Raw genomic sequence first — 13,324 nt, 5'->3', positions numbered from 1 at the left:
AAGCATGATAGGTTAAAAAAAAAACCACACTACAGATGGACTTACATGACTTACATAGGGAAACTAATTGGATGCACAGAACAGATAGTTGAAATAGCATATTCTCAGAGAGCTAGCAAGGATATTGGGAACATGTAACCTTAAGCAGTTTTGGAGAGGATCCCATTAGATACATTGGGATGAAACACATCATTATTGAAACCAAGAACTCAGTGGATGACCTGACTAGAAGAATGTAAGACACTGAAAAATTAGTAAGCTTGGAAAGTCAAGTTGAAGAACTCCCCCAGAGTGTATCAACAGGGAATGAAATAATGGGAAGAATGAGGGAAGTATAAAAAGCAAACATACATAGTTATGTAATATGTATGTAGGTATATGTAAAGAGAGCATGCAAAGTATTAATGAGTCTCTGAAGAAGAGACAATAGAGGGAGGAAAGAGTTGAAAAATAATAAACCAGCATTTTCTTAAAATTAACCTGGCTGGTGTGCCGTGCCAAACAGTAGAAACAAGGAGTAAATGATATAGAATTAAAAATTTTAAAACCTCCACTAAGCACGTGATAGATTTGAAAACATGTAAAACAACATTCTGAAAGTTTCCTGACCCGAGAATCACCTGAAAATGAACACAAACTCGATTAATGTTACATAACTTCTTATTTTGTGTTAATAGCATGAATTCTTGTGAGCATCTCATAGAAGAGATATGAAGAAATTGTTAAGGAACCAGCACCTACATTAAGAAAATTGGCTCAGGCACCTGGGGTGGCTCAGTTAGTTAAGTGTCCAACTTCGGCTCAGGTCATAGTCTCACTGTTCGTGAGTTCAAGCCCTACGTCGGGATCTGTGCTGACAGCTCTTAGTCTAGGCCCGCTTTGGATTCTGTGTCTCCCTCTCTTTCTCCCCCTCCCCCACTCACTCACTCTCTCGCGCTCTCCCTCCTCTCTCTCAAAAAGGAAATTGACTGTAACCTCTACACCATAGCATTTGTGCCAGTTTTCGGTTGGACTGGTACATGTTAGAACCAAGTGCTGACGTACATTGGTTCAAGAGATGGAAAATCACCTATAAAGATGACAGTGCCAACGGAACCATGCTGCTTGTAGTTCTGGACAGTTTTGACATTCTACCACCAACTCATCCAACTTACAGACATTTGTGCCTGCCCTTCCCTGTTGCCTACAAAATTGGGTAGTATTAGTGCTGTCCCCTTAGGCCCAGTGCAGACTGATGTCCTCAAACCTGGCATGGTGGTCATCTTTGCTTCAATCACTACAGTTGTAGTAGGGTTTGTTGAAATATGTGCACCGTGAAGCTCTCTCTGGTGCTTATGTGGGCTTTAGTGTCAAGACCATATTTATAAAAGATGCTTGCCATGGCACTATGGCTGCTGATAGCAAAAATAACCCACCAGTGCAAGCAGCTGGCTTCGCAATGCAGATTATTCTCTTTAGTCATCCAGGCCAAATTAGTGCTGGCTGTACACCTGTGCTGAATTGTTACACAGTTCACATTGCTTACAAGTTTGCTGAGCCAAAGGAGAAGATTGATTGGTCTTCTGGGAGGAAACTGAAAGCGGACTCTGAATTCTTGAAATCTGTTGATGCTGCCATAGTTGATATAGTTCCTGGCAGGCCTGTGTGTGTTGAGAGCTTCTCTGACTGTCCTTCTCAGGTCATTTGGTTCTTTGTGACATAAGACAGTTGCTGTTGGTGTAATCAAAGCAGTGGACAAGAAAGCTGCTGGAGTTGGCAAGGTCACCAAGTCCGCCCAGGAAGTTAAATGAATATTATTCCTAATACTGGCCACCTCGTCTTAGTTAGTAGTGGAAGAGTAATCTCAGAACTGTTTGCCTCCGATGGCCATTTTAAGTTTAAGAAACTGTTTAACGATAGTAATGCATTGTAAACTCTTGAAAGAACCTTTTGTGGATCATTTGGTGTGTGTTGGGGCGGGGGGTGGCAATTTTAAGGTAATTTAGTTTTTAAATTAGTACTTTTAATGGAAGCAACTTGGCCAGAAATCTGTCACAGAATTTTGAGACCCATTAAAACAAAGATTAATGAGAAGGGGAAAAAAAGCCGGGGCTGGGGGGGGGTGGGGGGGGGGGAAATTGGTTACAATCTCAAAGTTATTTTCTGTCACTTTAAAGATTTTCTTATTGTATGATATATATTCATTAATGGTATATTGTATGCATAAATCTCATGGCAGTCTGTTTTTAAAAGTAATCTTTATTTTCTTTTTTCTTTTATATTCACAAGTAGTCTTTTTTTTTTTTTTTTCAGGTGTGAATTCTTAGGTTTGTTGGGTTTGTCACCATGTTGGATTTTCTCAGTTTTTGATCATTGTTAGTTGTGTTCTCATCTGCTGCGTTCAGTCTGCAGCAGAAGAGAGATAGCCAGCCACCTGGTGTCCTAGCCTCACAGTGGTAGGGTAGTTTTGTGATCACCGTTTTGGTTTCCAGTTTGCCCCTACCTAATGACATATGTCTCACAGCCCATGGTCCTCTTTCTTTTATCTGTTCTATAGGTTTAATGTGGGTATAGGAGAATTGTTAGTCTGCCATTATGAATCTTTTAGTCTGTATCACTTAATCAGAAAAAAACTTTTTCTAAGCTAATTTATCAGTAAGTGAATTTTAGAATTTCACAAACCTGTGATTTAACCTAAATATTTAATATTAATGATTTACTATTAAAATACTTGAACTGGAACTATAGTCCACTTATGTGATTATCTTAAATATGAATGTATTTTTTAATAATTAAAAAATAGATAACTTCTACAGGAAAAAGCATGCTCTTTGATCACATTTTAAATAAATAAAATTTAATTTACTTTTTTCCAGAATCATGCTCATGAGCATTTCCTGGATCTTGGAGAATCCAAACGGCAGCAGACAAATCAACACAATTATCGTACAAGATCTGCATTGGAAGAGACTCCTAGACCTTCAGAAGAGATAGAAAATGGCACTAGTTCTTCAGATGTAAGATCTCAGCACATTCACAAAGTTGTTATCAGTTTTACTTGTTTTTTTTTAATATGACTTTCATTCTTTGCACTCATTGATGTATTATAGATGTAGCTCAAAGATGATGTTTTCTAGGTCTTACAATGATAATGATAGCTTCCATTTACTGAAGACTTATTATATATGTTCCAAGCATGGCACACATATTCATAATACCAAATCCACAAAACAAATGCATATGAATGAATTATTCCTATTTTATGTATGAGGTGTCTGAAGTTCAGAGATGTTTAGATTACCTATGTACCTAATTATTAAATGGTAGAGCGGGAGTTAAACCCAAGTTCCTTTCTTTACACCAAAGCCAACCTTTTAAACTAATACCATGAAGCTCTAGTCTGTAATTATAATAACTAATTAAGAGACATTTGGCAATTTTGGTTAGCTTTTTAGCTCTGTACTAGTGTATGACTTTCTTAATTTAATCTTTTAAATTTTCCTTATGCATAATTATTTCTATAAATATCATTGTCCCTACTAAATTATATATTCTTTCAACAAAGGCAACCAATTTACGATCATAAATTAATCTTAAGTATTTACAACATTTCCCTTACTCTCTCCACCTTCCCAATCATCCCTCCCCCAGTTAGGTCAAAGACTCTATGATCCTATTGACTACTATATGTTTATGAAGCAATGTTAGACATATACGGGAATTCTCTGAGTATATTCTACTTTGTAGACATGGCAGTAAAACTCAAACTGTGAGAGTATGCTAACCACAGTTGAGAAGTTAATCTCCATTGGCTTCAGGTCCTAGTATGGCCAGGTCAAAATGATAATGTCCAATCTAGTAAAATGACCAAATATACTAATAACATAATTTTGACACATGACAGTTTAGATATACACATAAAATATATGTGAGCTAGTTATTTGCCTTTATAAAATATTTCCTTATTTTTGAAAGATTTAGTATGATTCTTTTAGTAATATGTTTCTATAAAATATTCTAAATGTGATTCAGCTTATTAGAAACATATTTTCACATATATCTGTTACATAGGAAAAAGTTAACTAATCCTTCATTTGTCTTCAAAACTAATTTGCTTATACTTTAACATTCATTCAGAGCAACTGAATAAATTTCTAGATGAATACATGGAGAAAAGAATATTGCGTATGGTACAATATATTAACGGAAAGAATCCTGGTTTTTTTTTAGTTCAAATATCTTGTACTTCTGTATAGTACTTAATTTTCTACTAAGAATATAGAAGTACATTTCTTTTCTCTCCCTTTAAAGAAGTAATATGTATAGTAATGATGGGAATAATCGGATCATTTGTTTATTTTTTCAGTTATATTGAGCAGAGATTAAATTTACTGTTGGATTTGATCTTTTCATATTTGCTTAGTTCTCAAAACATTGTGGAATAGTTGTATAATACATATTCTTCATTATTAAGACATCAAAAAGAAAAAATTCCTCCCCAAATAGGCTATTTTATTGAATTAGTAAAGGAATACATCCCATTATCATCTTGGAAAATTCTGTGAATATGCCCAGCAAGTGATAATACTGAACCATTCTTGTGGAGAGGAGTCTAAACTTTGGAGTAGCTTAGTTGCTTATTAATTATGCTGCCTAGGGTAAATTGCTTAACCTTTTTAAACTTTAATTTCTTTAAATAACTGCTCCCTATCACCAGCAATGTTTTGTCTAGGTCAAATGGGATAATGTATACAACATGCTTTGAATAATTTCTGAAATACTAATAAAAGCTTAATTAACGTGAGCTGTTACTTTTACTGAAGCATAAAGTTTTATTTGAGCAAGGGAGAAATTGTGTAAGATTTTGTGACCCTGAAAAACAATTTTTATAAAGAAAATGGCTTCTCTGGAATATCCTACGTTGAGCGGGGTATATTTACTGAAGAGAAACAGTGTTTGGGTATTTTTTAATCCTCTACTATTTGTATAGAATAATATCAGAGTGTAACAATAAGATATAAATTCCTAATTTAAGCTTCTCATAACATCTGTAGAAAAACCTTAAGTTTTTAAAATGGGCCAAAAAGTAAAATTGATTCCCATTGTTATCTATAGAATTTAACATCCAATCTCAAAGATATATTGAGGCTTAAGAAACAGTAACAAACAAAATGTTAATCACCTGAGAGATTGCTCTGAATCCATTATTAATAGGTGTTATTTTGTTGGCTATGTTTAATAATTTTGTTGGATAAAAATATAAGACCTGTGTTTTATAGCTAATTAAAATCAGGTTTTAATGGTTGTAAATATACTATGTGATTGGTACTATTAAATATCACTGATATTTCTTTTTTTAAATTGTTATGTAATAATAACATAGAACAAATGAGATTAAAAAAAGTTTTTGACATTTAAGTTGCTTTAAAATATGCTACTTCCCATTATGTCTGTATCTATATAATCACATATGCATAACCATTTAGCCAGGGATACATAAAGCAAATATTTGTTAGGTATATTTCCTTCGAGCTACCTCCCCCATTTTAGCCTGCATTTTTAAAAAATTGTTAGTTAACATATAGTGTAATAATATCAGGAGTAGAATTGAGCGACTGATACTTTCTATAATCATAGAATGTTAATGTAAAATTACACAATAAAATATATATTAAATATTTCTTAGGAAGGGGAAGTTGTTGCTGTCAGTGGTGGAACGTCTGAAGAGGATGAGAGAGCATGGCACAGTGATGGCAGTTCTAGGTAATTCATCGAATTTTATTTCTACACATGTAATATAAAATCTTTATAAACCTGAAGGTTCGTTTTTATCAGCAACACATTTCAGATTTTCTTTGGGTTTAAAGTTATTTTTGGCGGCACGTGGGTGGCTTGGTTAATTGTCCCAACTCTTGATATTAACTCAGGTCATGACCTCACTGTTGTAAGATCGAGCCTTACCCGTGTCAGGCTGCAGGCTGAGTATGGAGCCTGCTTAGGATCCTTTCTCTCCCTCTCTCTCTGCCCCCCCCCCCCCAAATAAATAAATTAACTTAAAAAAAATAAAGTTGGTTCTTTTTTAGAGGTCTTTTTGTAGTCCAAAAGTTAGGAGATTTTCTTTCTGATATGTTTATCTTAGCAGAAAAAAATTTTGGTCATTGCAACTAAATGTGCAAAATGATGCTTTTAATTTGTCTTCTTAGTTGATCTTTTATCTTCTGAATCCTATTATTTGTAATAGTGAACTACAAATTAGTTTCATTACTGGTTTTGAGAAATACTTAAGCATTAAAGTAATGAGATCTTGTAGAATTGTCTATTTTCATATAGTATAATTTGTTGAATGATAATTATTTCTTCCAGCAATGAGAAGTGAGGATTCCTTTATTTCCTTATAATGGTGATCTACATTGTTATAGTGCTGATCTTTGCTGACCTTATAAGGTCTTAGTACCAAGAAAGTAGCTTTTGATTATATTTAGCTCCTTACACTTAACACTGTCAGTAGTAGCTCTTAAAATTGCCAAGGAAACGAAGAGGTGGAGGTTATAAGAATTCCTTATATCAGTGTTAGAATCAAGGGCTTTCTTAGTCCTACAACATTGATTCCTAGTGATGATATATGCATGTACCCGTGGTTGTGTCTGGGAGATTTCTATATTTGAAACGGCAATAAAAGAAAAACTCACTTTCTTTTGGCTCAGCAATGGAAAATAGAGTATCTCAAACCATGAGACAGCATAGAAGTTCATATATTGAGAAAGTAGTAGTGGCTTCAGCAGTTAGGGGCAGTTGTAAAGACCACGGGTTCTGCAGTTTGTAGTCAGATCTCTGCTGGCATCAGATTTTCTGTAAGTGCCAAGTGCTCTGGAGAGTAGCAGCTGTGAGTACTTGGCAGGTGCCATTTTTAGTGACCATGGGCTGGAGTTAGTATAAATAAATGCTCATAAGTTGAGGACAGCTTATTCTTGGATAGATGTTTGCTCTGCAGATGCATTCCCATGCATCCAGTATAGAATCTGAAAATATTTTTTAAACCAAGTTCTTTAATATTGTTTTCAAAATGAAGTCATGAAATCATACTAGAATGCACCTTAATTATTTGATTCTTATCTGTAATGATTATTCTTAGGGAGATATAGGTAGATGTCTGTTAGGGATATTGGGGACAGGGGTTAGAAGTGGTGGTAGTAGAATAAAACTCCAGACAAATCTGTCCTTTCCACATTAATCTTTTTAGAGAAGTAAGGTTATACATCATCACTAAATATAGGAAAACTATTGATTTTAACATAGTGTAACTTAGATTTCTTTAAGGCATTTATAGTTTTAAAATTGTAAAAAATCAAGTAGTATTCTCATGTACTAAAATTAGAACAGAAGATAATATAACTGCATTCTTTATTTTGCACCAACATCAGTTCAATAAAATTTGAGTCTTTTGAAGGTACACTGAAAAGAAATGGCAAACATGCTTAGTAGTGATACATAAAACACTAAGGCATGTAGTTTTCAGAATCATGGCATTCTTTGAAGCATAAGCTATGTCTAAGGTATATGTAGATGTTGAGTAAAAGTTGCAAGCACAACCTTCCTAATAGGCCGGAACACTTGGGACAAACCCCACCTCACCCCCATTTAATATCCAGCTATCATGAAGGCACCAGTGCTCTACCATCAAAATACCTATGGTGAAGAGTTCCCTGCTCCTCTCAAATAAGTAATCCCTCTGCTTCCTCCTCCTTAATGTTGGTATCTCTGTGGCATCCAAGACTATCTGCCGTTGCTAGAATTGCTCCTTATTTTTGTATTCCCCACAGTATTTTGCCCCAGAATGCAGCACTCTTCAGAAATTAATTTTTTAAGTCTATTTATTTATTTTGAGAGAGGGGGAGAGAGAATCCCAAGCACACTCCCCACCTATAGTGAGGAGCCAACACAGGGCTCAAACTCACAAACTGTGAGATCATGACCTGAGCTGAGATCATGAGTTGAACACTCTTCTGACAGAGCCACCCAGGTGCCCCAGAAATTAATATTTTTGTTAAAATCATAGGAGGCACTTAAATTCATTGTTTCAATTAAAGCTATAGCCTTACTTATCTTAAAGTTTTTGAGATATTTAAGTTAAGCTGACAGAATTTTAAGAAACTGTTTAGAACATGAGTTGAAAGGGAAGTGTTTTTAGTTTATTTGTTACTCTGTCATTGTGATCTCTTTATATTTATAAAATAGTCTTACGGTATATCTTCTGTTTGTATTTTTTAATCCCTTTTGCCTTTTAGTGACTACTCTAGTGATTATTCTGACTGGACAGCAGATGCAGGAATTAATCTGCAGCCACCAAAGAAAATTCCTAAGCATAAAACCAAGAAAGCAGAAAGCAGTTCAGATGAAGAAGAAGAATGTGAAAAACAGAAGCAAAAACAGATTAAAAAGGAAAGGAAAAAAGTAAATGAAGAAAAAGATGGACAAATATCACCAAAGAAAAAGAAACCCAAAGAAAGAAAACAAAAGGTTTTCTTGTTTTTTTTTAATATAAATTGTTTTCTATGAAAACAAAGCACACTTTCTAAAAGTGCTGCTGATAAACATAAATGCTGTTGAGGCGTACCAGCAAGTAGTATTGGAAAAAACTCAGAAGTATACAGTAGCAAAATATAGTATGCCAAACGTATTTAATTTTCTCAAGTTTTAAATTAGCATGTGCGAGTATTTACTTATAGAATTACCATATTCTCAATATTAAGCATTTAATCTTATGAGCAGATTTTTTTTTGATAATCTCTTGGGATTTATTCATTTGTATATATAAAAAAAGTTTAAAAACATATAGTTTTATGAGTCTTTTAATTTCCTTTGCTTTTTGACCATCCTTATTGATTGTTAATTGCTGAAAATAACCAGCAAGCATAGAGCACACATGACTTGGAATAATAATGGCAGAACTTGTCATAGTTGACTACAAGGCAAATATGAATCTAAAATAGGATACTGCAGTTGTTAACAAGCTTTCATTAATTTATAGAGAAGATGAGCCATAATTAGATGATCCTTAGGTCAGTAGCAGTATTGACGTGATTACTTCATCTTTAGTCTGGGTAATTTGAGACAAATCAGAACGTAAGAGATAAATGTTATGGAAATAAGAACTGTCAGCTCTTACGGAAATGGAATTCTTTCAAGAAAAATAAGAGCTGTTTAACTTTTGCTCTAAAGTAAATGAAATACAAGGGAGATGTTTTCTATTCCCCAAAAGACTATAAGTAGAAAGTATATTTGGTTAAATAAACACAAGGAAGATTTTTTTTAACCTCTTTCATTTTTAGAATTAAATATAAGTTGTTAATTATAGGATTAAATACTAGGGAGGCTGTCTTTATCTCCGGAGAGCTTTCAAAATTTTAAGACTACTTCTGTTTTTAATGTTTATTTTATCTGTATCATCTGAACTCTTGTTTCAGCTTTATAATTATTTATTAATTTGGATTCCACAGCCTACTATTCTTATTACTTACTTTGCTTTTGTCTGGGGATGATTTACCAAAGAGAGTGTCACACATATATGTGCTCAGTTTTCTCTTGTGTGTCTCTTGTGTGTCAGTGATGATAAATGTAGGCTGACCCATTATTTTATGTGGTACACAGACTGGTTGAAGAAAACTGATTTAGCCTTCTATCTAATAAACATTTTTTTTCTTATCTCAAGACAGTTTTGATTAACTTTTGAGGTTTACAGTGTTAAGTCACTGTGAGAACGTAATTTTTTTGTCTCAAGAGTGCAGTTTACCTGACTCACCTGGTTCCTTTTGATTGATAATTGTGTGTAAACTAACACCTTGGGCTTTTTCATGCAATGCCACATTTAGATCCACTGTTGCTGTTTGGCATATTTTAACTTCACAATTTTTATTGAAGTATTACAACAGGATCTGTGTGCCACTGAATTTATGTGGGACAGACTTTAAATATCATGAGGTAAGGATATTATAGACTGTTCCCTTTAATTTGGTTTTTGTACACATGGTTTGGTATTAGTCTACCAATGGATCTAACAATAGAATTGTTCTTATTCTTTAGTCTCTTTGTTATTCTAAATAAACACAATAATATTTCCCTCCTTACACATAGGGTCATAGAGTTGGAAAGTAACAGATTCATTAAGTAATATTTACTGCAAGTATGAACAGACATTTTCATATGATTCATTAAGTAATATTTACTGCAAGTATGAACAGACATTAGTCATATGACATTTTCCATATGACTAATTGTATTCAAATTAATTAAGAGCCAGTAAGGCAGATAAAGAAAATGGTTATTAATAGAATTCTCCAGAGATGCAGTAAAGTCATCTCAGAGATGTCCATTATATTGTTAGGAACTCTGGAAACCAGATCAATAAATTTTTATTGAAGGCTTACGGTTTATAAAGCAATACAGTGGATAAAAAGAAGTGTAAGACATAGTACTTACTCTGAAAACAATGTGTGATTAACAAGTTGCTTTAATCCCCCAAGATAAAAATAGAATATCACATTGTCTAATATGTTTAATTACCAGATTAATTTTAAAGATGATAGCTCGAATCAAATAAGGACATCTTTTCTTAGAGTTTCAGGTAAGGCTTCCAGAAGTAAGATGTGAGGTAGACCTAGAAGAATTTCCATGAATACAAAGGAAAGATCTCAATTACCTGTATCTCCAAAATGAACAAAAATTCAAATGATGAGGCTGGAAATTTTGAGGAATATTCAGTGCATTTTATTTCCTAAGTGGTTTTAAGTACTAAGTGATAGAAACCTACTTTAAAAATTCTAGGTTTCCCAAGAATTATTGAGGAATAAGATGTATCATCGTAATGATTCTTGGCTGTGCCATACCAAAGTCTTACAGTTATAAATATTATTCCTATTTAATAGCCAACTTAACCTGGTTTCATGTAAGTGTTGTTCACTATTTCAGTCAATATAGGTATTTTCCTTACAGGGAGAAATATTTTTCTGCTATAATTAATAGCCCTTATTGAGGCTGGAATTAACAATTTTCAGACTTTTCCTACCTTTTTTTTTCTTTTTATTAATAAGTCAAAGGAAACCTTTTTCACACATACTTTAACTCAAAACCTCAATGTATAAAACTGAAATCTGTGGCTCTAATTTTTTTTTCTTTTTCAAGTTTTTATTTAAATTCTAGTTAGTTAACATATAGTTTATGGTTTCAGGAGCCGAATTTAGTGGTTTAGTGATTTATCACTTATTTTAACACCCAGGGTGCTTATCACAACAAATGCCCTCCTTAATACTTGTTACCCATTGAGCCCATGCCCCACTCACCTCCCCTCCAGCAACCCTGTTTGTTGTCAATAGTTCAGTCTCTAATGGTTTGCTTCCCTCTCTTTCTTTTCTTTCTTCCCTTCCCTATGTTCATCTGTTTTGTTTCTTAAATTCCACATGAGTGAAATCATATGGTATTTGTCCTTCTGTATTTCACTTAACATAGTACAATCTCGCTCCATCCATGTCGTTGCAAATGGCAAGATTTCATTCTTTTTGGTGGCTAATACTCCATTTTATATATACACCACATCTTCTTTATCTGTTCATCAGTCAGTGGACACTTGGGCTCTTTCCATAGTTTGGCTATTATTGATAATACTGCTATAAACATTGGGGTGCATGGGCCTCTGAGTATTTTTGTATCCTTTGGATAAATATCCAATAATGCAATTGCTGGGTCATAGGGTAGTTCTATTTTTAACTTTTGAGGAGCTTTCGTAGTCTTTTTCAGAGTGATGCACCAGTTGTTCACCTCCTTTTGTTCTGAATGTTGTCTGTAGGTTTTAGTTTATCTGGTTCTTTTTTTGTGGTGATTTGGAGACTGAATAACTATACTGCCACTGCTGCCGTCTTCCCAGAATAACGTTTTTAAAAGCTGAATATATATTTTTGTTCAAAGATCTCTTCCTCCTTTTATTTAACTACCTTTATAGTTATTTCAAAGGGCAGATTGAGAGATGAATGCTTTTCTGATAATATTACTTTATAATGTTCTAACTTTTAGAGATTGGCTGTAGGAGAACTCACGGAAAATGGTTTGACATTAGAAGAATGGTTACCTTCAACATGGATTACAGATACTCTTCCCCGAAGATGTCCATTTGTGCCACAGATGGGAGATGAGGTACTTTAAAATTTTTAAAAACAATCTTATCTTTAAGCCTTTTTTTTTATATAGCTCTTGAAACAGAACTGTAGAAAACTATAGCAGTCTCATGAAGTATCTAATTTTTAGATGCTTGTAAGCTTTGTATGGAAAAACTGTAATTAGGAGGAAAGCTCTAATCTTTTTTGAGGCCACTTGCCACTTTAAATATTGCAATAGCAAAAACTAAATATTGTAAGAGAATGGGAATTGTATTAACATTTTAAAAACTAGTATTATTTTTAACAAGAGGATTCTATTGCCAGTTTTCTTTTCCTTTCTAAAAATATTTTTTTTTCTTAGCTTAAGGCTTAAATATATAGCATGTTAAAGGAAAAATGCAATTCAGCATTTTATTTCTATTTAATTTTATTTCATAAGTTTTCATTTAAATACAATGTTTATAATTTATTTATTAGATCTTTAAAAATATTTATTGCCTTAGAATAAGGAATATTTCATTTTTTAAAAAATGTGATTGGCCATCATTTTGGACTATGCACTTACGAATTTGAAATGAAAATGTAAGATCTTAGATCAAAATTTCCCACTCCAGGGTTCATGTGTTCTTATTTTATGCATAGATGTTCAGAAGCAGAGTCATCTGGTATCCAATAGATTAGCAGTAATAAATTAGGGAGTACAATATGAGCTTCTTTAGCAAACCACACTAATGAGCAGTAGAAAGTGGCAAGTGACAGTGGACAGTAAAAAAAAAAAAACAAAAAGAAAAAACAAGGGGCGCCTGGGTGGCTTAGTCGGTTAAGCGTCTGACTTCGGCCCAGGTCATGATCTCGTGATTTATGAGTTGGAGCCCCCCCTGCACTGGGCTGGGCTCTGTGCTGACAGCTTGAAGCCTGGAGCCTGCTTCGGATTCTGTCTCTCTCTCTCTGCCCCTCCCCCACTCAGGCTCTGTCTCTATCTCTCAAAAATAAATAAACATTAAAAAAAAGAAAACATATAATGCAAGAGTAACTCTAAAGAGCAGTCCAAAAAAACTCATTTAGAGACCCTACTAAAGAAGACTTGAAGTGCACAGAACATTCCCGTGTTGTTGTAATTGTACGGTGATAGGTTCTAACAGATCCTTGAGCATCAAAGAAGATGCTTGGTTAAATTATATTTATTATTTCCAGTAAAT

At 33.8% G+C, this 13,324-nt stretch overlaps 1 protein-coding gene and 1 long non-coding RNA gene across 10 annotated transcripts in view; one reads left to right on the top strand and one right to left on the bottom strand.

Annotated features, from left to right (window-relative positions):
* The window catches only part of LOC122220113, a 54,324-nt gene extending 52,513 nt beyond the window's left edge, over positions 1-1,811 (bottom strand). For 3 of the 7 annotated variants that reach the window (XR_006202675.1, XR_006202679.1, XR_006202676.1), the window contains exon 1: positions 1,416-1,810. This is a non-coding gene — a long non-coding RNA (uncharacterized LOC122220113). Of the gene's footprint in view, positions 1-1,415 lie in introns of all 7 variants that reach the window. The other 4 variants (XR_006202680.1, XR_006202674.1, XR_006202678.1 and 1 more) reach the window with 4 other exon arrangements.
* The window catches only part of LOC122220109 (pleckstrin homology domain interacting protein), a 138,877-nt gene that overhangs the window by 89,157 nt on the left and 36,396 nt on the right, over positions 1-13,324 (top strand). For all 3 annotated transcript variants that reach the window (XM_042939210.1, XM_042939209.1, XM_042939208.1), the window contains exons 21-24: positions 2,856-2,996; positions 5,666-5,742; positions 8,265-8,496; positions 12,043-12,162. In XM_042939210.1, coding sequence (XP_042795144.1) covers positions 2,856-2,996; positions 5,666-5,742; positions 8,265-8,496; positions 12,043-12,162 — 570 coding nt within the window. The remainder of the gene's footprint in view (positions 1-2,855; positions 2,997-5,665; positions 5,743-8,264; positions 8,497-12,042; positions 12,163-13,324) is intronic.

This window comes from Panthera leo, chromosome B2 (assembly GCF_018350215.1).
Source record: "Panthera leo isolate Ple1 chromosome B2, P.leo_Ple1_pat1.1, whole genome shotgun sequence".
Taxonomy (NCBI): Eukaryota; Metazoa; Chordata; class Mammalia; order Carnivora; family Felidae; genus Panthera; species Panthera leo.
The sequence above is the reverse complement of the archived record's forward strand: the minus strand, read 5'-3'. Positions and strand labels throughout refer to the sequence as shown.